At 38.6% G+C, this 26517-nt stretch overlaps 1 protein-coding gene across 2 annotated transcripts in view; it reads left to right on the forward strand.

Moving 5' to 3' along the window:
* The window catches only part of LOC138710298 (zinc finger protein 235-like), a 39872-nt gene extending 16034 nt beyond the window's left edge, over window positions 1-23838 (forward strand). Inside the window, exons 3-5 of one of the 2 annotated variants that reach the window (XM_069841085.1) lie at window positions 3962-4099; window positions 18874-18953; window positions 21270-23838. In XM_069841085.1, the coding sequence (XP_069697186.1) occupies window positions 3962-4099; window positions 18874-18953; window positions 21270-22389 (1338 nt within the window). In that variant the 3' untranslated portion in view covers window positions 22390-23838. The remainder of the gene's footprint in view (window positions 1-3961; window positions 4100-18873; window positions 18954-21269) is intronic. The other variant, XM_069841084.1, reaches the window with a different exon arrangement.
* The last annotated feature ends 2679 nt before the right edge of the window (window positions 23839-26517 follow it).

A 26517-nucleotide genomic window follows, 5' to 3' on the forward strand; every position in this document is an offset into this window, starting at 1 on the left:
TTGAAGGTCTGTCATTATTTTTTTTTATAATATGTGACATTTTGCCTGTCGTTTTGTACTTATAAGCATTTCAGTTGTATTGAAGACTTAATGCTGCAATCCTGTGTAAAATTCTGTCGTCTTCACAAATGGATAAAACTCAATGAAAACGGTCTAAAATTATAACATTAGCAGAGCATTCTTCTATGACACAGAGGCAAATTGCTGCAGAATGTCACATCGGTTTGGCTACTGTTAATTCGATCATAAAACGATACAGGGAGACTGGATCCATCACACCCCAGAAAAAAGGAAACTGTGGCCGGAAAAGGAAGACTTCACCTGCAGATGATCGTTTAATTGTCAGGAAAAGTAAATTAAATCCTAGACTAACTGCTGTCGACTTAACTCGCGAGTTAATGGTTACCACTGGGGCGAATATTCACGTCACAACAGTGCAGCGTAGGCTTTTGGAAGCTGGACAAACGGCTCGTAAGCCTATTAAGAAGCAACTGCTAACCCCTGTTATGTGGAAAAAAACGCTTAATGTGGGCAAAATTACAACAACACAGTGGATGACTGGAAGAATGTACTTTTTCCGATGAGTCTCATTTCGAGGTCCACGGCCACTGTGTTTCTTATGTACGGAAAGGATCTGAAAAAGTAACAGCAGCTCATCTCCAACAAGCACCCAAATACCCCCCTAAAGTAATGCTTTGAGGTTCTTTTACACATGAAGGGCCTGGAGCATTAATACCTATCAAGGGAATGATGAATTCTGACAAATATATTCACTTATTGGAAACCAGAATCATACCCCAGCTGCAAAAATCATTTCCGGATGGCAGAGGTGTGTTCCAACAAGACCTGGCACCATGCCATACGTCTCGAAAAACTACAGAATTCTTCAACAAGAAGAATATTCAGGTACTCCCCTGGCCAGGCAACTCACCCGACATCAACCCCATTGAGAACTTGTGCTCAATTTGCAAAAGAAGAATGCAAAAAATGGATTGTTCTACAAAGGAGAAGATGATTTCTGCCCTCATTGGTATATGGTTTCGCGTTGAAGAAATGAAGAATATTTGTGGGAAATTAGTGGAATCCATGCCAAATCGTCTCAGAGCTGTTATTAGGAACAAGGGAGGCCACATAGATTACTGAGGTATGTCTTAGATCCTCTTTTTTATCCCGTTTGAGTGTTTTTGCATAAGTAATTACGTTGTTTGGATTAATTTGCACGTTACTGTATTTTCATTCATTTGTTCCACATTCAGCTACCTGTATTCATCAGCTGTGTCATTTTTAGGCTGTTAATATTTAATTCTTTCCCATTGTCAGTGTTCCTTCTTCCATCTCATTATGTATAACCCCATCAGAATTAGGCTTTCGGGTATTGCACCTCGTCCTGGAACTTGACATTTTCAATGTTTCGAATCTACTTGCAGTCTCCACAACCAGGGCAGACAGATCAGACCAGAGGGTTTGTCTACTCATTTGGTCTCATTGCACCAGGTTAATCTGGACGACTGAGCAACGGTCTTAATTGGCTATTGCCGAAGTGGAATGAGACACTGGGGAAAAAACCTGAACATTTATTGCAATAGCCTACAGGTGTACATGACACGGAACTATACATAATTATTTCTGGAGTTATAAATCTCATATAATATATGTTAAAAATCTCACGTCTTCATGATAAATCTTTCTATTATTCTATCTGTATCCACTTCTGCATGATATCATAACGATGGAGTTACTCAGTTGATTTGTTCTTTATTATTATTTTAGATGTTATTGTTTCAACAACTCTGAAGAAGATTATTTACTTTTTGCAGTTGAAACAATATTAAAGTTAGTTTTAATCTGTTGCTTTCTCTCTGTTTTCTAATCAAGTCCGGACATGTACTTTAAAAATAAATTCCTGTAAATACAAGTGTAAATATATATTCCCAAATTACAGCAGTGGCAATAATACATTATGTTAAAGAATTGGTATCTACAGTTGAACTTTGTTATATAGATCGCATTTGAGCAACAGTTTAGCTACATCACTCACATAAGCCCGCGATCAGTCCCTATCCTGAGCAAGATTAATCCAGTCCATACTGTCATATCCCACCTCCCTCAAATCCATTTGAATATTATCCTTCTATATACGTCTCGGCCTCCAAGTAACACTCTATACTCATTCAACAACAGTATTCCACATAGTACATTAAAAATAACGTAATCTGTTCGTGAGAGTAATTCACAGGTGACCAGAAATGTCATTACTGTAGTGACCAATAGCATTTTTATTTACTGTGACAAATGCTTTTTTGGGCCAAGAATTACAGTTCTAAGAAAGCATGCTTCTCGTAGATTAAACAGAGACGGTCTTTGATTATTCTAAGCAAATAATGTCATTGTTCACCAATAGCGTTTTCAGTTACTGTGACAAAGACATTTTACGGGCCAAGAACTTCATATCTAAGGAAAGGGTGTGGAGTGGGCTAAACTTTTTCCTCTGTCATGCCAACAACCCTTCAGAAACAGTAGTATTGTAATTCACACATTCAGTTTGCAAATATGTTTTACAATGGAGCAAGTTACAAGAAAGGAATGTGTTTACTTGTCAAAGATGAAGTTAATGTTAAAAACAAATCGAGAGTGATAAAATGAATGCTCGTGTTTGCCTTGACTTTGGTTTGCTTAAGGAAGAAATTGAGAAAGATTTACAAATGCAGTGTTTTGCAAAATGGAAGCAGAAAAAATGTTACAGATTTCAACTCACATTCTTGATTGTAAGTATGTATATATTTCAATTACTGTAAAGTATGGTATTTTACTACATATTTCGCTGTTTTCTACAATCCAATATGTACAGTATTTTTATTTTAAAAAATAATGAAAATACAAAAATTTCGTAGTACTTTAGACGTATGTAAGATTAGAAATTAAATTGTACTGTGGTACAAAGTAATAATATTGTAAATATATTTCTTCTTTGAATTTATATAAGCTTAACACATTTATTTTACTTTTCTTTATTGTGATATCATCATTTCTTTAGTCCCTTCCAATGTGATATAATCAAGTTCAACTGTATATGTTTAGCAGCCTGCTTCTGTTCTTTAAATATTGCTGACAATAAGCATTACCATGTCTATGCCTTGTCATCTAAATGAAAGAGGAGGGATTAGATTTGCAGTACAAGAATAAAACACAACTATCCAAGGCTATTTCATGAGTCACAGCAGTGTTATGGTTTTTTTTTTTTTAATATATCCTTTCCTTGAAGGAGAGAGATCGTCAGTGGTTGTTTATGTCAGCCACTGTCATATTCTTCTGATATCCACGTTATTCTTCAAACAAATGCACAGCATACTAAGCATTAGGTTTATCGTCCTCGACATCAGCTTTTGGTAATACATCCAGCAGTTGAAATCTTCTATAGTATTGCTAGTGCATGGGTAACAAACTATATTCTTCTTCATAAATCTAGTACAAGGAATTACAGTGGCATGAGATCAAAAGATCTTGAAGTTCATTTTTAGGACTATTGTGTCTGATCCAATGCTACTGTAAACACTCGGCAAAGTAAGATCTCACGTCATTATAAAAATGCAAAATCCAGTCGTGTACTTCATTAATTTGCTTTTGAGCTAATGCTGACTACCAAAATAAAATATCAAAATTGCATGAGAAAACATTACAGTCACTCTATAGAAAATCTTTTATCTTATATATGTGTAATGTGAATAGGACTCTAATACAGATTTGGCTGTATTTTATTCACGCTCATAAGAGAAGTATTACATTTTCTCTGACGTATGCTGCTTTTACAAACCTGTTATCCATTTTTCCTTCAATTACTTTCATAATTTTTAGTCTGTACTGCAAGTAGTATTAAAGCCTGGCATGCAACCTGCAACACTTGTGTTTAGCTTCTGTCACATTGTAATGTATTAATAATTCATTATGCCTCTTTGTTTTGCAGAAAGGGATATTATTGGATATGGATGTGACTAGGATAAAGGAGGAATTCGTGGACGACAGCTACAATCACACATCAGAGATAAAATTTGAAGAAATTATATTGCCAAGTAATTTTCCATTGGTGAAGTTTGAAGCTGAGGTGAGTGGAACTCATTGGGTGTGCTCACTCTATTTTCCAATGTTGAACTTGTATTCTGTTCGTCACAGAAACCTTTCATGTACAGTTATGGTGAGAGCAAATTCTCTTTTTTCCATTGTTTGAATTGTATTCTGTTCATCACAGAAACGTTTTCTGTACAGTTACGAAGACAGCGAATTTTGGTTTGCAAAGGGGACAGTTACCTCTGATTACGATTCTCGCTGATACATACAGTTTCCCTGGAAAAGAATGAGACAATTGAATATTCCTAAGTCTCAGATGGTAAAACACTGCACATGATCCGAGACCAGAGCACTGATACACAAGATAACGAATATTCAGTTACTTAGATTCAGGCTATTTGGTTTGTTACTAGCATCGTTCCGAAATTCACTTCAAAAACTGCAAAAAAATATGATAATATTACGTAAATAAAGATAAATATATTCATAAATCGTGTAGTTAAATTGACAATGGCCCATCATGACTGGATCGACACTCCGCACAGAAAGGAAAGCTTTCGTGTCATTGCAATAGCTCAGATGCTAAGAGCTAAGACTTCTGTGTATTGTGTAGAAGAGAGCGAGTTCGATTCTTAGTCTACATCAACGATTTTTTTTTTTGTCTAAATAACATTGAAATAGCCAAGTAACGTTGAAATTGAGTTTTACAAAGTCCTCAGATTAAGTGTTAATGATTATGGACAATAAAAATTACAAGTTATAATATTATAAACGTTAATCTAATGAATGCATATATATCTATATATGTATACACACACACACACACACACACACACACACACACACACACATACAATGTAAATGCATATATATTAAAAACTAACAATTAAAATGAAATTAAAAAATATTCCTAAGCCACACAGACAAACTTTTACAAAGGTTTAGAGTCCTTAGGCTATGTCATTTGTTGAGTAAATATTACAATATTTTATTAGTAGCTTTTCCATATGTGTAATAAATACACTTGCACAAAACACTTTTTGTTAAAAGTGTGGCTTTGGATTATTTCATTCTCACCCCTTCAGTTGATTTTAACTATTTTATCTACGTGTTTGCAATAGTGTTTAATTTAATGTGCATTCAACTTTATTTATGTTATGATTGAATGAAAAAGCACTGTTGCAATTATTGACTAATATATTAATACTAATTATTAACTGCATCTGTTAAGTAGCTAATTGCAGTATCTTTTGCAAAATCTTGAATGTTTAAGTTGTCAATAATATTTCTATACTATATACTATAAGGTGTTAAAAGAATTTGCAATAGATTTCGGATTCTCTACTTTATAATCACTGGTTTTGATGAAAAAATATTTTCTTTCTTAGGATATCTACAAGTTTAACTTTACTAATATGTCGAATAGCTTTAATTGCATTATCTGAATTTTGTACTTTTCTATTCAGATGTATTCTATTTCCCCTCTTTCATAATTTTTTATAAATTACACTGTACTTCTTGTAGTATTTAAGAACATGAGGATCATTACATTGCAACTCCTTACATATAGATTCTTCTTTTTAAAACACGAGATTTTTAAGTCCCTGCATTATCTACATGTTTTAACTTTTGAATTTTTTTCACAACATTGAGTGAAGAACATCCACTGAAGTGATTCTGAAATTAAGTGAACAATACAATACATTTACTCTTAATATCAGTAGTAACAGTAACATATACGTTTTTCCAAGATTCATTTTGTACACATAAATGTAAATAATCGCTAGATACAGCTTTTACGACCATTTTTTAGTTTCTAAATTAATATTTTGAAATTGTTCAGTAACATTGGAAACAGGATTTGTTTATCATGTTCATACAAGCCATTGATTATAGGTTCTGTTGAATAGGAATTCAGCCTAATTCTGTGTACAAAACTTTTATCAATGGCTGTGCTACTTCAGCTTGTAATCTGGTGGGAAAATTACTCTACGACTAAGGTTTTCAGTTCCAAGGAGTGAATTTAAGTTACTTTTACGGAAAAGTTCCGAGAGATAATCTATGTTTATGTCACTACATATCACAAATTCCATATGAGATTTTTTAAAGTCTTTTTCCTTACAAATTCAATGTTGGTTATAAATATTAAGAAATATGAATGATTGTAGTTAGAAGTCTGATTTACATTATAAAAAGCAAGAAGTTACATTCCTCGGCAAGATTCGAACTTTCGATGTTTGGTTTTGTCGTCCAACGCATAAGCACGGACCTATTCAATGCTTATGTTAATAACCTACAATTTAACTGTAGCAATGGGGTGTCATAACTTGGGGTTTGTTTACTTAATGTAATTAGATTTAATTTGATTAGTTTCGCAACAATTGGACTTCCTGTTATATCCTGTTATTTAAATATTTAATTTAGGGTTGATTTATTAACTCTTACTGTGCAAGATGTCCTTATTTCAATAATTCTATATCACGTTAAATAGTCATTGTTTACACTAAAGTATTATCGTCATCCCTCATTTCTCATCGTAATGGCGAACCGACGTGACATGAGACAGCGAGTTATAGCTCTGGATATGAGGCTGGATATTGGGCTAGATCTGCTGGCTGTTTGGTCGGTGTTCCTGGAAGTACAGCCGCGAGGTGGGTTCATCGTTACCAAAATTCAGGGGAGGTCGAAAATCGCCCTATTACTGGGCGTCCGCGGATTTCTTCATCGGAAGAGGATGCTCTCTTATTCGAGACAGTTCGACAGGGCCCCATTCGGACTGCTAACGAAATAAGAGCAGCATCTAACTTTCCCATTCTTCACAGACTGTGATCAGCAGGTTGAAGAACCGCGGTATTAGGGGCTGGAGGGTTGCGCAAATGGAAATATTGGGGGAAGCACAAGCTGTCGACTGTCTTGCCTTCGCTACCAATTGAGTGGATTTCGATTGGAGAAATGTAATTTTCTCCGACGAAACAAACATCTCGAGTGATTACGAAGGTTCTATCCGTGTCTATCGTGAGGATGGTCTTTGACATGATCAGCGCTATGTGCACCGACATGAAAGATCGAGGTGCTTTAGCATATTGTGTTGGGGGTGGATGCCTTACGATGGACCTGGCGTTATAGAACTTATCGATGGCCGGTTTAATGCAGGAACTTACGAGCACATTCTGGGAAATATATTTCTTCCTTCCACCCGAGAACGTTTTCCTGAAGGAACATTGCTGTTCCAGCAGGATAACCATCCCATGCACTTTGCCGCAGGCATTCAAAGATGGTTTCAAAGGAGACCCGAGATCGAAATCGTTAATTGGCCTCCGAAGTCACCTGATTTGAATGTCATCGAAAATTTATGAGCGGAATTGAAAAAGAGAAGAATAGCCACCTATGCCCACCGACGCCCTTGAAATCGAGACGAATAGTGGAATCAAATTGTTGACACCTGGGAAGATCTCGCCAGGCGGTCTGTATCATTGACACAATTTTATTCTGGTGGGCATTAAGACAAAATATGTGCCTACTCAGTGGCGTAACTTTTTATAGCTGGGCCCCCGCCAGCAAAAAATCATATCTGGGTCCATTTCCTTATTGCAATTTTTTTATTGTTTTCATAATTTTATTCCTTACATCTAATTTGAATAAAACAATTTAGCATAGCAAAACACTGCATTTTTAAACAAAATTGAATGAACAGAACTGTAAAAAACTTAAATGATATAACTTCTATTTTATTAAGGCTATAATTACACAATAATAGGTCTACCCAAGATAAAAGAATGTCAAGCTTAGTTCAACAAGTGCTTTTCACTTCTGGCCTTTTGAGAAGCAAATGACTCGGTGAAATCATGTAGATCAAGTCTTAGGGTCATGGTATTGGAACACTGGCATTCGTTCCACCACAGGTAGTTTGTGTTTGACTACGAGATCGAAATACTGAGTCTATGTTAGTCAATTTCGAAACATATTTTTCAAGTTTTTTCCTTTTGCGATTTCCAGCACCATTCAAATGTTCATAATTATTTTCAAAAGGTTTCATTGTTACAAAACACGAAAAAAATGATGAATTAAATCTAGTAACAAGCAGACGTGTTACTATACAAAATTTCTTTATTTCAAAATGTGTTTACTGTTTATATGCTGCGACTATGGCTGGCAACCTGATGACATGAAAATACACCACGAAAAACAACGAATTAGAAATAAGAATATAGAGTGGTGATCGTGCCGCCGTCTTTGAAACTTTTGTACCTATGTCCGCCAAGTTTTAACTGGTCAACAAGTGGGCGTGGTTCCTATAGGACAATACGGAAAGTGACTGTATAGAACATGTTGCATCTTATGAATATTATTTTATATTGCAGTGACTCATATATCAAATATTTACCAGTGGGAAGGAAACCCACGCAACATTTTATTCCATACACCTTACATTGACATTGAAGCTTTAAGATGTGAAATAAATACAGAAGTGGGCCGGTCGAGGTGGGTTCCTCCAAGTGGTGACCGGGGGGTGCAATGGTGGCTCTCGTGCTCTTCTTTTCGGCCATTTTTCGTCCCATCACCAACCACTCCTCTTCGTTCTCTCTTCTTTTTCATCACTATTTCTCTCTGCCAGCCGCCATTGCATGCGGAACGCCCACCACATCATCATAGCCATTTTCACCTCTCCATCCCCGGTGTTTTTGTTCTTGCCACGTCCGCCACCATGACGGGATTTGTTAACAATGCCTGATGAGGCTTTATTCTTCTTCCCCTTCTAATTGTTATATCTATTATTAGGTTAAGTTTCTTAGGTTTATAACTCCCGTCTCACCAGCGGGGATCTTTCCTATCTCCGTGGTCCTGTCCCACGGTTTCGAGCGCGACTTCCAACTTGTGTGGCCCGACAGGGCGCCCAGCAACGAAGCAATAGTGGACCCTTCATACTGCCCCTATATGCAAGTCTAGGTGCGGAGCCCGGACCAGTAGTCATGTACACTCACGTGGAGCCCCAATGGGGGCCCGGAGCGACTTAAACGTCCCGGTGACCGATTCTGCTCGCCGGGGCGGATATATCGCTCCGACGTGTTACCGCTGACGTATGGGTGTCGCAGTGTAATCAACCACAAGTCCCCTGAAGCTGCGTGTGGTCTCGGATTGCTCCGGCTTTGGGAGGGTCGGTCGGAGTTAGCCGCAGTAGTCTGGCACTTGTATTCAGTGTAGAGTGGGGAGCCATGGGCGGTTATTCCCGTGGTAGGGGCATAAAACTGCGACACGCCTCTGGTGTAAGACTTGCCATTAGGTGTGTAATGACCAGTTTGAAGGGTAACTTGCGTGAAGTGGGTTGCTTGGGATCGGGCTGTGGGGGGGTCCCCACGGCCGGCACAGACCGAGAAGACTTTTTTGGTGTCTTTTTCTTCCGCCCCCCCGGTGGCAGGCTGACGCCGACGGTTCCGTAGGGGGGGCCAGTTTCAAAATGGCTTCTACGCGCTCTTCTTCTCCTTCTTCAGAAAAAAGTAATAAGAAACATAAGACAGGAGAAAGTACGACTGGTGGTCATATGACGAAAATTGCTATGGAATTGGACCCTGAGAAAGTTACTGTAAAAGTGCCGCCTCCAAAGTTTATCAGTATCACATTGGACGGAACGGAAAAAACTATGAAAGACATTAGTCCATTCTACGTTAGACGTGCGCTTGATGGACTCGTTGGAAAGGTCAGAAATGCAACTCGACTCCGCAGCAGTAGTCTTCTCGTTGAGACTGCATCTGCTAAACAGAGTGAGACGCTGTTGAAAGCAAAGTTGCTGGGGTCATACCCCATCAGAGTTGAACGACACTCTTCGCTTAACACCACGCGAGGAGTTGTGCATACAGATTCTCTAGATGGTCTATCAGATGAAGAGATCCAATTAGAGCTGGCGGAACAGTCCGTGTCCAAGGCTTACCGTTTAATACGGAAGCGGAACGGACGGACTGAACCCCTGAGCACAGTCTTTCTGACCTTTGAAACGTCTCTCTTGCCAGAATATATCTTTGTTGGGTATGAGCGTGTCCCTGTGCGTGCGTATGTGCCGAACCCAATGCGGTGCTTTAGGTGCCAACGGTTCGGACATACGCAAAATCGTTGCACAAACAATATCATCTGTGCAAAGTGCGGCAGTGCAGACCATGGGGATTCCCCATGTACTGGCGCCGAGCACTGTGTGAATTGTTCTGGGGACCATGCTTCAAATTCTAAACACTGCCCAAAGTATATGCTGGAAAAGACGATTCAAGAGCTTCGAGTCCGGGAAAATATTAGCTTCTTTGAGGCACGTAAGCGTATTTTAGATAAAGAAAAGAAGGCAACTGAAAAGTCCTATGCGTCTGTACTGCAGAGAGCAACAGAGGGAATCGATGCCACCACACAAACGCCACCTCTTACGAACATACCTGGGAAGCGAATTGAGATCGCAACCCAGACATATGTAGACGCCGCTACTCAGACTGCTGAGTCAGACGACACTTGTGGACTTGACATCAGGCCTTACGTCCCTAAGAAAATTATTGCTATGACAGCAGAGAAGGAATGTAGGCCTAGTAGAACACCAGAACGTCGCACTCCTAGTTCGGGTGGCAGGTCGAGATCACGTTCTCGATCACGTCCTCGATCAAGATCGCGATCAGGAGTGCGACGAACTGCAAGTGAGTCGCCGGAGTCGAAGACAAAGCAGACGCAGGCAAAAGCATCTTCCCATAGAAAGGAAAAGAAGAGAAGATCCCCTGTTAAGCCACCAACATGATATAGCTCCTCTTGATGACTGATATTGTACAGTGGAATGTGAACGGTGTACGCAGCAGATATACAGAACTACAGCAATTGATCTATCATGAAAACCCTGCTATTTTATGTCTCCAGGAGACACACCTTTGGCCCGAAAACTCCCTAAGTATCTCGGGATACTACGTTCACCGGTACGATCACCTTGCCGGTATTCGTGCCAACGGAGGTTGTGCTCTCCTATTCCGCCAAAGTATCTTTTCCTCTGTTATCAACATCAACAGCCCTCATCAATGCATAGCCGCTCGAGTCACTCTACCTTCCATCCAGTTCTCAATAGTCTCTGTATATATACCCCCAGACACACCTTTCACAGTGCATGACATTGAAGACATTTTCTCGCAGGTACCTGCTCCATATCTGGTAGTGGGGGATTTTAATGCATCCCACCACTCATGGGGCTCAAATTCCGATGATGACAGAGGAAATAAAATAGCAGAGGTATGTACCCGTCTAAATCTTGTTACCCTGAATTCAGGGGAAGCAACACATCTCTCCTTAGCTTACGGTACATACTCCATGATAGATATCTCCATTTGTAGCCCAGTTTTGTCCACGCATTTCGAGTGGTCTGTGATTCACGACCTACATGGTAGTGACCACTATCCCATTCGAATGCGTATGTCCGCTTTACGTCCGGCGGAATCTCGATCTGCAAACTGGGTTCTTAAAAAGGCGGACTGGGTCGGATTTTCGGAGTCCATATCATTCGATGATAACGGACATGAAAATGTTGACTCCGTAGTAGACCATTTCTCAAATGTGGTTATAAAGTCAGCGGAATTATCTACCCCCCCGTCGTCCTGCAGGCCAAAACGCTTCTCTGTCCCCTGGTGGACGGATGCCTGCAGAGATGCAATCCGTGACCGCAAACGTGCTTTACGCCAATTTGAGCGCCATCCGACCCAAGAATATTTTGTCCAGTTTAAACGTCTTCGAGCCAAAGCTCGTCGCATTGTGTGCGATGCTAAGAAGACGTCCTGGACAAATTACGTCAGTTCATTGAAACACAACGTCCCAGCTAACACCATATGGGACAAAGTCCGTCGAATAATGGGGAAACGTAGTTCTGTAATTCCGGGCCTTCTAAACAATGGAGTAACGACCACCAGTCCAATAGACATTGCTGAAATATTTGCTACCACATTTTCACAAATAAGCAGCTCAAATAATTACGACCCGGAATTTCTGAAAATCAAAGATACTGCAGAAAAACGAAACCTAAATTTTCAATCTGACAACACTGAAGACTACAATGCACCGTTCACATCCGAGGAGCTGGAGGCGGCACTAGACACATCCCCTGACACCTCCCCTGGCCCTGATAACATCCATAACCGCATGCTTCGTCATCTTCCACCAGCTGGAAAATCCTTTCTTCTGTCTATGTACAATAGAATCTGGACTGAGGGTGTATTTCCATCTGCTTGGCGTTCTGCCATTGTAATTCCAGTCCAGAAACCGGGAAAGGACCCTTCCTTACCTGGCAATTACAGGCCAATCTGTCTCACCAGCTGTGTGTGCAAGGTTATGGAAAAGATGATAAGCAAACGCCTGATGTGGGTACTCGAATCGGGAAACCGATTATCTAACATCCAATGTGGTTTTCGCAAGCGCAGATCCGCCGCAGACCATCTTGTTCGGCTGGAGACCGCTGCTTTCCTCAAGAAGGAACATCTTGTGGCGGTCTTCTTTGATCTAGAAAAGGCTTACGATACCACGTGGCGTTTTGGAATTCTGCAAACCCTGTATGACTGGGGACTTCGTGGCAGTCTGCCAACGTTTATTGCGAAGTTCATGGCAGAGCGGTATTTCCGAGTTCGAGTAGGCACCACACTTTCTAACGAACATCTCCAAGAAAATGGCGTTCCGCAGGGGTCTGTATTAAGTGTTCTTCTTTTCTGCATTGCGATCAATGGCATTGCCCACTGTGTAGGTAACCGAGTATCTTCTCTCTTGTACGTTGATGACTTCAGTCTATATTACAGTTCCCGATACCTCCCATCTATCGGTCGACAGTTGCAACTGGTCATCAATGTGTTATCAGAGTGGTCTCTTCGCAATGGCTTTAAATTCTCCACTCAAAAGATGCAGTGTGTCCACTTCTACAACCAACGTGGACTCCATCCACATCCTGAACTGCGTCTTAATGGAGTGGAGTTGCAATATACAGACACTGCGAGGTTTTTGGGCCTTATCTTTGATTATAAATTAACGTGGGAGGCGCATATCCGTGATTTGAGAAGGCGTTGTGAAAAATCTTTAAATATTTTACGCCTTTTGTCAGGGGTTCGCTGGGGTGCAGACCGCATAGTGCTTTTACGTCTATATCGTTCTCTTATCCGTTCAAAGCTGGATTATGGCTGTTTTATCTATGGCTCAGCAAATAAATCTAAGCTACGTTTCTTAGACACTATCCATCATCATGGGATACGACTCGCTACAGGTGCCTTCCGAACGAGTCGGATAGCGAGCCTGTATTGTGAAGCGGGGGAACCATCACTGTATCGGCGACGTAATGTCCTGTTGTGCTCATATGCGGTTAAACTCCGCTCGCAGCCTGAGCACAATTCTTTCGACTCTTTCCATCATTCGTCTCTTTACGGCCGATACAGTGAAAATCCACGGAGACCTCGTCCAGCAGGTGTGCGATTCCGTGAACTGCTCTCTGAGCTCGACGTCGATCTACCATCCGTTCGCACACTAGAATACACCACCACTCCACCGTGGATTATGCGACGCCCCATGTTTGATGTAAGTCTGAGCCAAAGTTTTAAGAATTTTACACCAGCTTTTGTTTATAGACTTCGTTTTAGTGAACTTTTATCCCGATATCCAAATTATTCTTTAGTTTATACTGACGGATCCCGAGTAAATGATTGTGTTGGTTGCTCCTTCGTTGCAAATGGACAGATATTTAAATATAAACTGAGCGAATATACCAGTGTTTTTACTGCAGAATTATATGCTTTTTACAGAGTTTTATTGTTTTTAATTCGAGAACCTCGGGGCAGATACCTAATCTGCTCCGACTCTTTAAGTGCCATTCAGTCTTTGCAGTGTCTCTATTCAGAGGATCCCCTTGTGTTAAGAACTCAGCAGCTGTTCCACACACTCCTAAGCTCTGATTGCGAGATTGGAGTAGTGTGGATCCCTGGCCATGTCGGAATTCGTGGGAACGAGGCCGCAGATGCTGCAGCCAAAGATGGTGCCACGAATGGCACTCTGGTATATTGGCGCGAGAGGTGGCAAGACTTACAAAATTATTTGAAATGTAGAATATGGTGGCAATGGGAAGGAGAATGGTCTGCACAAGAGGAAAACAAATTACGAAGAATAAAGAATACTGTTCGAGTTTGGGATTCGTCCACAAGAGCGTCACGACACGAAGAAGTTTTACTCACCCGGTTGAGGATTGGCCACTGTTATCTGACACATGGCCATCTGCTACGTAGCGAGCTTCAGCCGGAGTGTGATCTATGCCATGTTCCACTTACGGTGGAACATTTTTTATTACATTGTAGAAAATATGACCGTGTCCGTCGGCAATATGGAATTCGGCCGACTCTTCGTGACGCTCTTGGAAATGATTTTAATTGTACAAATGCAGTCCTGAGATTTTTATCGAGTACTGGACTTGACAGGGTGATTTAGTTTTTGACCCGTTTTAATTATCCTCCGGACCCTTTACATCCGGAGGTTGCACTTGTTATTTAGTATATAAGTTTTTTAACAAACTTGACATTCGGACCTTTTGCATCCGAGTATTTTAGAAATACGCCAGATAATTTATTTATGGTAGCATTTGTATTGTTATTTTACCTCTTTTTAAATATTAGTTAAGGTCAGATTTTTATAATGTTTTATGCATCACCCTGTTGAAAATGCATTTGTGTACCTCGTTTTAATCGTGACGTTTTTTTAGTTCTTTAAGCATTCTGATTATTGTATAGTTTCTGTTGTGTAAAGAATTTTAGATAAGGGCGCAAATAGCCATAGATGCTGACGCGCCCTTTTTAAACCCTACTACTACTACTACAGAAGTGGGCTTGGTTCCTATAGGATGAGACGGAAAGGGTAGTCTAGGATAGTGGTATCTTGTTAATCTTATTTCATATTGCAATAACTCGTATATCCCATTTTTACTAACACTTCCTTATTTTTAATAGTCGTCAGTAAACCCATGCAGCAACCTTTTATTCCATACATCTTAGCTAACTGGAGTTGACATGTTTTCTTTTTTTCGCCTGCAATGAATCGTCGATAGAGTGAAACGTAAGTAATGTGCATATTCAAATGTCTAAACATAATTCAAAATTTTCTTGGGCTTCCAGCCAGGTCATAAGTTGGTGATCCACCGACGTTTCGAGGATGTTCATCTTCAGGGTTGAATGAGTCAGCCGAGGAGCTGTGCGCCTCAGCTGACTCCCTCTGGTACTATAAATTAAGGAGCTAGGTACCCTCAGATATCATTCAACCCTGAAGATGAGGAAGATGAACATCCTCGAAACGTCGGTGGATCACCAACTTATGACCTGGCTGGAAGCCTGAGAAAATTTCGAATTATCACGTTGCCAGGAAAGCTTCAGTAGTTATGTCTAAATATACTTTTTTTTTTTTTTTTTTGTAAATTAGTAATGATGGCATTAATCGTGTAAGAAAAGAGTGAAATGCTTTAAAAATAGGCACAACAATTATTTATGATATATTATCTAACTATTATGTTCTCTGTTTTGCTGGAAAGAAATTTCTTAGATCTTCACGTGACTGAAATATAGACAGAATGTATAGGTCACAGCTGTGATCGAAATCAGAAAGTATATTTCATGAAACTCCTCTGCTAAGTAACTTTCCCGTCGTGAAGAATGAAGCTGCAGTTTGTTGGGTGTGTTGGTCGCTACTTCTTGCTTTGTTGTTTACTGACTCATGTGGCTGCTACTTGCAGGGAATACGATTGTTGTTCTCATGCTTTCAGTTTCTTCAGCCTATAGTCTTTCGTGAATCCTTTCCATCCCATATTTGTCGTAGAGACTGTAATGCTCAACATTAACTAAATCTTGTCCAGTTTGATGTCGTCTTCGCCATTGATAATTTTTACCTCGTCCACTTTTCATTAAATTCACAGTCCAGTATAGAGTGGAGATTATTATCAGTTACTCCAATGGTAGGTGAGTAGGAATCTAGCACTAACTGTTCGTCATGTGTTCGCGTCCAAACCTTTGGACTAAACTAACAGAGAAGATAGAGAACAATAAAATCAAACTAGACTCTGGAAATGTAAAAGTTAAAAGACTGTACGTGGAGTAATTGAATATAACGGTAGGTGAGAGAAAACCCCAAGTATTCATACGTACGGTAATTATTTCCATTGTTGTTTACACTAACCGAATTATTTATTTTCTCAGGAATTTTCAAATTATTTGATCAGTATAGTAATGTTGATTCGTTTAGTTACGTCATATGCATCCACAAATATCAGAAATAGGTCCAGACATCCTCACCAAAACTTTTCCATTTCCAGTTTTACCATAAATATGTGATAAATTCTAACCTGATATTCCTGAATCCTACTATACTTTCGACTGTCTTAGGATATGATTTGAGCTGAATTATCATTTACACTTTCAGTTATCTTACTGTTTATGGAAATCTTACATAAAGCAGGATATTTCGATGAAATTAGTGCACAGTTAGTTCTAGTGATTTCAGAAGTGAAAATCCCCATTACATGCTTGAAAATCCTGCACAGATTCGTATATGCAAGGCGTAACAAAAGCCTAAACGAACCTAACCTAACCTAACCTGTCACAGATTCCTACATGAAAGGTATAGCATGAGACTTTCCTAATGTCACCAAACTTATGTTGGCATGACTGATGAAAGAGCTCTAGACATTTGAAGGTGTATAAGCAGAGTATGTCAGTACGAAGGGATCTAACTCAACACTAGTTTAGTCGAAATTTCTTATAAAAGGCCATTTTATTTTGTTGTTGTATTCTATAAATTTATGTGCATTTCATATATTACATTACCAATGTTTGATTATGTTGTAGGAAGTAGGATTTAAAACCAAGTCTGCAGTATATAAACTACATTCTATTGACTACACAGGCCAAAAAAAAAAAGATAACTTTTTTTCTTGGTGCCTTGATTTTTAGACCTGTTCTTGGGGTTAATTGATGTGCTGATTCAGCAAATGACATTAGCTAGGCCGTATCAACTCTAGTTTCTTAGATGTTGTTGAATTTATATAATTATTATATAATATATATTATCTGTTTTATTACAAAATTATCTGTAATAATGTCTGGATGATTTTAATGGAAACAAAAAATCATTTTGATGACTTATTTTTTTTATTGCTAACATCACAGAAATCAATTAAAATAATCATATCCTGATCTACCTTTAGCTATGAGATCTGTCCTGTACCCGCATCTTTTACTATTCCACCATTCCATGAGTTACCACAGCTCTCAGAGTATGATCTTATATGTCTGATATAGCACAAGGTAAAAAAAAATGGCGACAGCGACAGTGATTTTCAAACAGTTTCACATATGAACACTTTGACCAGAACGAGTTGAGTGACCTGATTAGGGACTGAATCTTTCTAAGGAGTCTTCTGAATTGCTCACCTACAGACTAAAGGAAAAGAATGTACTTCAGCCTGGAAAGAAAATTGTATTTTATCAAAGGCGAGAAAGAGATTTTCTGCCATTTCTTTTTTACTGAAGACAAAGACATAGTATTCTACAGCGACTTCGGAGACCTTCTGAAGAAAATGAGTGTATCAAAATATACCCCAAGTGAATGGCTCCTTTTAATCGACAGTTCAAAACACAGTTTGAAGTGCGTTCTTTTAAACAATGGCAACAAACACGCCTCCAGTCCAATCGGTCACTCCATCATGATGAAAGAAGAGTGCAACATCTTCTCTTTAGTGTTGGAAAAGATAAAATACCACGAGCATCTGTGAAGACTAGAAGATGGTCCATTTTCTTCTTAATCAACAAAGTGTCTAGACAGAATATCCTTACTTTCTATGCCTTTGGGATAGCAGGCAAACATGTGCATTGAATAAGAAAGGATTGTGGTTGGAGAACACATTGTAATAATTGCACCTTTGATAGTGCGAGACAGAATCATTCTGTCACAATTACACATAAAATATAAATTAAAGGTTGTGAATAAAAATGGTTCGTGTTTTGAATACATAGCGCATAAATTGCCTGGACTTACCACGGAAAAACTGAAGCAGAAAGTTTCGATGGTCCACAATCAGGCAGCTCATAAATGATCAACATTTCATAGAATCAATTAATGAAATCTGATCTTTGCCTGAACTTCATTTGTTCTTGTTGTGAAAACTTCCTTGGGCACAAAAAGGCAGGCAACTGTACTAAATTAGTAGAGGAAATGCTCTTTCATTTCAACAGGCTTGGATGTAAAATGAGCATTAAAGTCCATTTTCTGCACATTCACTTAGATCGTTTGCAGAAAACCTTGGTGACTTAAGTGAAGAACAAGATGAAAGATTTCACCAATACATAAAAACAATAGAAAGCAGATACCAAGGAAGATGGGATGCATACTTGATGGCAGATTACTGTTGAAACATTATGCTGGATTGTCCTAGCAGATCCCACACTCGGAAGTGTTACTACAAAAGGAGCCTCTTCTGTGTCGAATGACTGGAGTATTTGTATCATAAACTCGTGCTCTTCGTTTCAAATGAGTAGATTTAGTGTACTTAACGTTTATTAATTAAAACAGTACCATAAACTATCTTGAATTTTGTCGACGACCAGAGTGAATAGAGGTATATGTCATTTATGCTGTATCTCAAGAACTAGAGCTGATAGGGAAAAGCTGGTGCTATTTTTGGAATCAGTGAGTCGAATATACTCAGGAACAGGTCTAACATTGGAGGCACCAAAATATGTGTTGGCCAGTGTTATTCAACTAGTGTTATTATCGTATATCTTGGTTCTACATACTTCTTTTCAGGAGTCATGTGAGTTGGATCAAGTGGAGGAAGAGGTGAAGCCGGAAGTAACGGGAGAAGAAGATGAAGTCTTAACCGAGAGGTGAGTGAAGTGTCTGAGGATTTCCTTCGTTGTTAGTTTCACTGCTTTATTTAAGTAATGACGATAAACAGAGATGTGTAATTAATTATTTTCGACGTGATTATTGAAATGAACGACTCATATACTTTAGGGACTTAATTGCCGGGAATTATCTGTCTGTCTCGCTACTTGTCTGTCTAATGTGTCTGTCTTTCTATATGTCTATATGTCTGTAGAAGCAGTAATGTGTTACATAAAACATTACTAATTACGAAATGAAATACTGAAAGCAATTGATGAGAAATGATAAAATGCATTGTAAACAATAAGTAAATAGAATTCAGGCATATGGAAAAGTAAGAAAGAAGGAAAATATTATATAGAACTTAAACAGTAATTCAAAATGAAAGAGACATACAATGTATAGACGTATGAAGCAATACTATTAAATGATAATAGCCTACTTAGGCCTAACGTAAAGTTCATACAGTAAACAAATTTTTATATACACAAGGATATAGAAAAATTAAGGCAATGAGAGGAGGAAAAAATAATTTAAATAACATAAAAAAATTACTAGAATTTCAAAATGTAGAGGATACAACGAAGCATACAATACAACACATGTCATAAAGTGAGTTACCTTGGCAACTTTTCTCACATGCACGTAAAAGATTTCAATATTTGGCAGCCCTTCATTTCAGGCAGCAGAGAGTTCCATTAACAAGAAGAGGCAGTGTGGAGGTTGAGGACTACTGAGATGATATGTGGACTAGAATTTCTACTATATTATCTTGGTGTGCCGGAATATAAAAGTCATGCTAGTGAGAAAGAATATGCATTTATTTATGCTATTTATTTCGTCCTAGTTCCACAATTCACATCACCATGTAAAGTAATTCTTTACCCTCCATTGTGTCCTAAATCCCAAAATTAGCTGAATAATTTTCAACTTTTTTTTTACTAAAATTGAAAATTAATATTCCTGTCATCTGGCATTTATCCACTGCTCCCTAGTTTAGAAAAACATATTTCATTTTACATGAGCTATAGAATAAAAGTGCTTTTAATTTACAGAGATCCCCTTCATACATTGTAACTGTGGAACGTACAGCATTTTGCTGCAGAAATCACATACATATTATATAAACGAATTATATACAGAGAAATACCTATTATTGGGGAAAAGTCCGTTCCGGCACTGGGAATCGAACCCAGGAACTCTCAGCCTTGCTTTGCGCACCGTGCTTCTTCCATCTGAGCTCTGCCGAGACTCGATTCATGGGGCCGGCTGAACTCTCATTTGTATCAATTGAGTTGGATTTCCTGGGGCCAGAACAAAGTTTTCTCCAATAATAGATATTTACATGTTGACTACATAGTCTTGATTATTCAATGAGGACGGTGAGGCCTCATATATCAATAAAATGTTAAATGTTACGTTTTATTTAACGATGCTCGCAACTGCATCTGCATATATATATATATAATGCTGGATGAACTGCGTTTTGAAAGGACACTCATTTATAATTGCATGCCACTTTTCATATTAGAGGCCCCAAACTTTTGTCTGTAACATTGCCATTAACTCACAAGGGTGTCTTGTAATTTTGTACGTACATACCGTCAACAATGTGAAACAGATCTGCTGATATCTGGAGCTGAAAATGGTCCCCTTCCACATCCAACCAGTGCTGAATACTTAAAGTGGCGTCAGTAATGGCTTCAATTTCCTGTGTATAGCTTCTTTCAGGGCTGCAATTGTTCCGAGTTCATTTCTGTACAATTTTTGCTTCAATAAACTTAAATTTGAGGGAGGTGGGATATGAGGGTAGAGACTGGATTAATGTTGTTCAGGATAGGCACTGTTGGTAGGCTTATGTGTGAGCGGCTATGAACCTCCAGGTTCTTTAAAAGCCAATATGTAAGTAAGTAGTCTTCACAGAGGTTGTTAATAATTCTGAGGAAAGTTGTGTAAGTTGTCTGGTGAGAATGAACATATGTGATTGTTTACCTTCCTTTCTACCATGAAGCATCTTTCCATTTATTATTTTGGATAATGTTGTTACTTCACTGTCTATTCCCAGCTTGCAGTATGCAGCCGTTAAATTATGCTACCCATCTATGTTATTGCTTATTTCTGAAAACATTACATATGTTACTGATGTTACATTTAATATAGGTATGCAAAATTAAAATTGTCGATACAATATGAATGTGATCTGTAACCTACTATTCAGCTATAGTGTTTACATGAAATTCCTTTTACATTTTATGTTTTAGTGAATGCTGATTTAAATTTGAATTTTATGGACTGATAGTATATTCTTGTGACAGTTTTGCAGACATACATTATAGCACGGTATCGTCGGATTGCCAAGGATTTGCAAAGGAACAGACTGCTAAGCATTCTGTTTCATTGGCAAATATTTTGCGGCCTCATGGAAGTAAGGAGCGATTTAAATGCGACGTCTGTGGAAAGTGCTTCGCCCAGTCCAGTAACCTGAAAATCCATGGACGACAGCATACTGGTGAGAAACCGTTCATGTGCGATGTTTGTGGAAAGTGTTTTTCCCAGTCGAGTGCACTAAAAATGCATGGACGCCTGCATACCGGTCAGAAACCATTCAAGTGCGATGTTTGTGGAAAATGTTTTACGCAGTCTGGTGACCTAAAAAAGCATGGACGTCAGCATACTGGCGAGAAACCATTCAAATGTGATGTCTGTGGAAAGTGTTTTTTTCAGTCTACTTCCCTAAAGAGCCATCAGCGCTTGCATACAGGCGACAAACCATTCAAGTGTGATTTCTGTGGAAAGTTATTTGTGATTGCGAGTAGCTTGAAGAAACATGAACGCACCCATGCCAGCGAGGGCTCATTCACATGCGACGTCTGTGGGAAGTGTTTCCCCCATTCGACTTTCCTAACAAGACACCAACGCCGGCATACGGGTACACCAGTCAAATGCAATGACTGCGGAAAATGTTTCTCGGATTTGGCTTCACTAATAAGACACCAACGACGGAAAACTGGCGACAAACCTTTTAAATGCGGTGTTTGTAGCAAGCGTTTCTTGGATCCGAGTGAATTAAAAATTCATGAATGCAAGCACACTGGTAAAAGACCATTCAAATGTAATGTCTGTGGAAAGTGTTTTTCTTATTCCAGTAACCTAACAAGTCATCAACGCTTGCATACGGGCGAGAAACCATTCCAATGCGGTGTCTGTGGAAAGTGTTTCTCGGATCAAAGGAATTTAAAGAGTCATGCGAGGATTCACACTGGTGAGAGACCGTTTACATGCAATGTTTGTGGGAAATGTTTCTCGCAGCCGAGTAGCCGAACAAGACATGAACGCCAACATACAGGTGAGAAATTGTTCAAGTGCGACGTTTGTGACAAGCGCTTTTCGCATAAGTCGAGTCTAAAAACTCATGCTTTAAACCATGTCGGCTAGAAACCATTGAAATACAATGCTTTTGGATGGTGTTTCTCGCAACTCGGGAACATGGAAAGCCAGAAAACTGTCGAGACACTTGTGCTGCGATGTGTGTGGGAAGAATTTTTCATTTCCGAATAACTTGAAAAAATATTAACGTATGCATTCAAGTGTGGAACCAAATGTTATATTTGTAGAAACTTGTCGCTTTATGTTGCATACAGGTGAGGACCTGTCACTTGAAGAAAGTTATGGAAGCCAACATGTTACTGAGAAGCCATTGAAGTTCGCTCTTTTTAATTTTCTTCTGAATGTAGAGCCGCACAAAATTCATATTCAGATTTATTTATTTAATACACAAGGTTCACACTACATTAGGCATTGCAGCCTGAAAGATCAGAAGCTCGTGCTCGGGCGCAGATCAGTTTAATTGTACAAAATTGAATTGTTCATTCAGTACAATAATATTGAAATATCAAATGCGCACAAACTGTACAATAGTGTGTGAGTGGATTTCACTTTAATTCGTGCTGTATCCGAATACATTTATATAATATGAAATGCGCACAAACTGTGCAAAAGTGTGTTAGATCCACTTCAATTCTTGCTATATTCGATTATTGGTTTGTCAAGCTTCTTGCATTGTGTAATGTGATATCAATCGCAGGTTAAGTATGATAATATTAATATATATTACAATACAGACCATGTAATAACATATACGAATATAGAAAATACAAAGTACACGAGTATTAGATTACAATTTTAAACTCAATTAGCTTAAGAAAAGACAAAACAAATAATTAATCTATGTGTGTTCATTCTACTTGGTTAAGCGTAAGCTGTAATTAATGCATTATATATTTTGGGTCCAAAATGTCTGCTGTTTTTTAATCCAACAGTTGTGTGGCATTTGGGGGTGTTTAGAAAGAAACTGTAGTTTTGTCTCTTATGGTAGTCATGAGGATCAAATTTAAATTAATTTTGATTTTTATGAAATTCAATCAGGAATGTTTGTTTATAAATTTGTTCTAGATTTGATACACCAAATTCCTGTAAAATTAATTTCGTTGGGTAATTAGAAGGTTTATATAGATAAATTTTGATAATTCAAAAGTCCAGAAAAAAATGTCTATGAATGATTCAGCAAGATATCTGTGACAAATCTTAGTTCCTTAACCTTAATTTGAAATTTTCTATAGTCAAGCATATAAACTCAATTTATCGGAATGACATGCTATTGAAATGTTTCTCTGATTCAGAGTACCTTAAAATTATGTACTATGCACGCTTACAAGTAAATTATTCTCACGCGACTTACTTCATATGTTGCGCCATCTTGTTGGCTACAGTATTTTGTCTGGGTGCATGAAATACTTAAATTACCACCATTAATAGGGATTGTTTTAATATCACTACCCAGTGTTGCTTAGACAGGCATGGTTCGTGTTCTAGGCGACTAAAAATCCGAGCCTTCTGTAAAATAAATCTCTAATGACAAACTTTATGGGCCGTCATTGAATTTGTGGGATGCCTTTACCGTCGCAGATAGATGGGTCACCTCCGGACATCATTCGGCAGATCAGTCTTACTCGCTAAAGGAAAGGAGGAAGGAGCAGCACCACCTCAAAATTTTTCTTTAAGGTAAGCTTACTTTTATTTGACATATTTTAAAATCTACTTTTCTTTTAAAATGGCAGTGTTTTCATTACATGTATTTAAAAACCATATGTACTTGTAACTTCCCAAACCATTGTACGTAACATAACGGTAAAAATTCTTTTCCCCCCCACCAACTTTTAACGATTTCGCATGCTGCGTCACTGTCAGATTCTGCCAATGCACCAGGAACAGGTAAGACATTACGGACATCAGACGATAATGATAAATTTGCGTGGAAGTCATGATAATTTCTTGGAATAAGCAAATCTTTGCATAATTTTATCTGATCCCTTTCTTCGCAGCAGAGATGTTGAATCTGGTGGAGTATGGATGTACAGATTGTGATAATTGCGGATGACCCCTTCTCTTCAAAAGTGCCAATTCTTGAAACTACTGAACTGTGCAGTCAGGTTTTATGAAGTCTGTATCTTTTTTCTCCTTTCGATATTGTAGTCAAACTGCTTCACGGAAATTTACATTTTCTCTTGTATTTGAGGAATTACGCCACTGAAAATATTCCTTGGTGCTATTGAAGTCTTCAGAGTCGTCATGCAGAAGGGTTGACTCTTCGTAAGGTCGTGGATTTGCGCGAGCTGTTTTCATCACTTGCACCCATCCATCTGGGGTATAAATTGGGATAGCTTTTGACCTCTGTTCAATTTTTTGAATGAGTGGAGTCACATTCCATTTGACTGGGGCCAGGTTCAAAAAATGCATGGTCAATCAGCTGTATGGTTGAATAATTTGTTATATGATTGTCTCTCGTGACCAGAATATTGTACGAAATGGATATATAAAAATTGTAAATTTATCCTTCGAAGATGTGGAAAAATTTCAATATCTTGGAGCAACAGTAACAAATATAAATGGCAGTCAGGAGAAATTAAATGCAGAATAAATATGGGAAATGCTTGTTATTATTTGGTCGAGAAACTTTTGTCATCTAGTCTGCTGTCAAAAAAATCTGAAAGTTAGAATTTATAAAACAGTTATATTATCGGTTGTTCAGTATGGTTGTGAAACATGATTCTTACTTTGAGAGAGGAACAGAGATTAAGGGTGTTTGAGAATAAAGTTATTAGGGAATATATAACCTATATTTAACCCTTGTGGTGAATTTCGGTGAAGTCCAGAGGGCTTAATTATACAAATCCACTCTCCTCTCCTCCATATTGGGACCCCCTGGGATCTTTTTAAGATGCGAAAGAGAGAGTGGTGTGTGGAAAACAACGGGAAGCTACAGCATTTATCTTTCCCAAGAAAAACTGCAAACATGGCATGATGAGTCTTTCCATGGTAAGATTCCGGACATAAACTATTGCCCCAATCGGATGTCTGGAAGGGGGATGCTGGGGAAGGACGCATTATGATGAGACCCATCAGAGAGAAGAAAAGAAGATTGAGGATTGGAACGTGGAATATAAGGACTCCTCTGCAAGCAGGTAAGTTGGAAAACTTGAAGGAAGAAATGAGAAGAAACATAGTGGATGTGATGGGAATATCAGAAGTGAGGTGGGAAAATAGTGGTGAGTTGGTGAGTGATGAATTTAGGTTGGTTTATTCAAACGGTAAGTGCAAAAGAAGTCATGGTGTTGATGTATTACTGGGACCACGTGTGAAAGATAAAGTGATATCATTGCGTTATGTAGATGACAGGATGATAATGGTGAGACTACAAGGGAAGAAAATGGACTTAGTGCTAGTGCAAGTTTATATGCCACATAGTGGATTAGCAGACGAGGAAGTGGAAGAAAGCTATGACAAGATAGAAGAGGTAGTTGAGAAGGAGAAGAAGGGAGCATGTATAATCCTAATGGGCGACTGGAACGCAGTTGTAGGAGAATGACAAAATGGAAGAACTGTTGGAAAATATGGACTGGGAAAAAGAAATGACAGAGGAGAGTCTTTGGTAAATTTCTGTAAAAGAAATGAAATGATTGTTGGAAATACATTATTCCAACAACATAAATGAAGAAGATACACATGGACATGCCCAAGAGACGAAAGGAGATATCAAATACTGGTACAGGAAAGGTTCCGAAATTGCTTGAAAAATGCAAAGGCTCTACCAGGAGCGGATATTAACTCAGATCATGTTCTGCTGATAGGCGAAGTAGATATTCCTCTGAAGAAGATAAGAGGAAAACAGGTGACGACGAAATTGAACATGGAAAAACTGAAGAACGGAGAGGACAGAAGAAAATTTGAAGCAAATTATCAAGAGAAAGCCGCTACATTAGAATCCACACCTGAGAATAGTAATGAATACTGGACTCATTTAAAAGGCTATATAGAGAAAACAGCAGAAGAAACAATGGGATGCAAACAAGATGTGAGAATTAAGAAACCTTGGGGTTCAGGGAAAATGTTGGAGAAGATGAAGGAGGGGAGAAAATGGAGAAACATCAACAAAGAAGGAAGAAGCTTCAGGAAACTAATCGAACTAAGAAGAGAAACTGACAAAGCAAAAGAGGACTGAATGAA

The sequence above is a fragment of the Periplaneta americana genome, chromosome 12, assembly GCF_040183065.1.
Source record: "Periplaneta americana isolate PAMFEO1 chromosome 12, P.americana_PAMFEO1_priV1, whole genome shotgun sequence".
NCBI lineage: Eukaryota > Metazoa > Arthropoda > Insecta > Blattodea > Blattidae > Periplaneta > Periplaneta americana.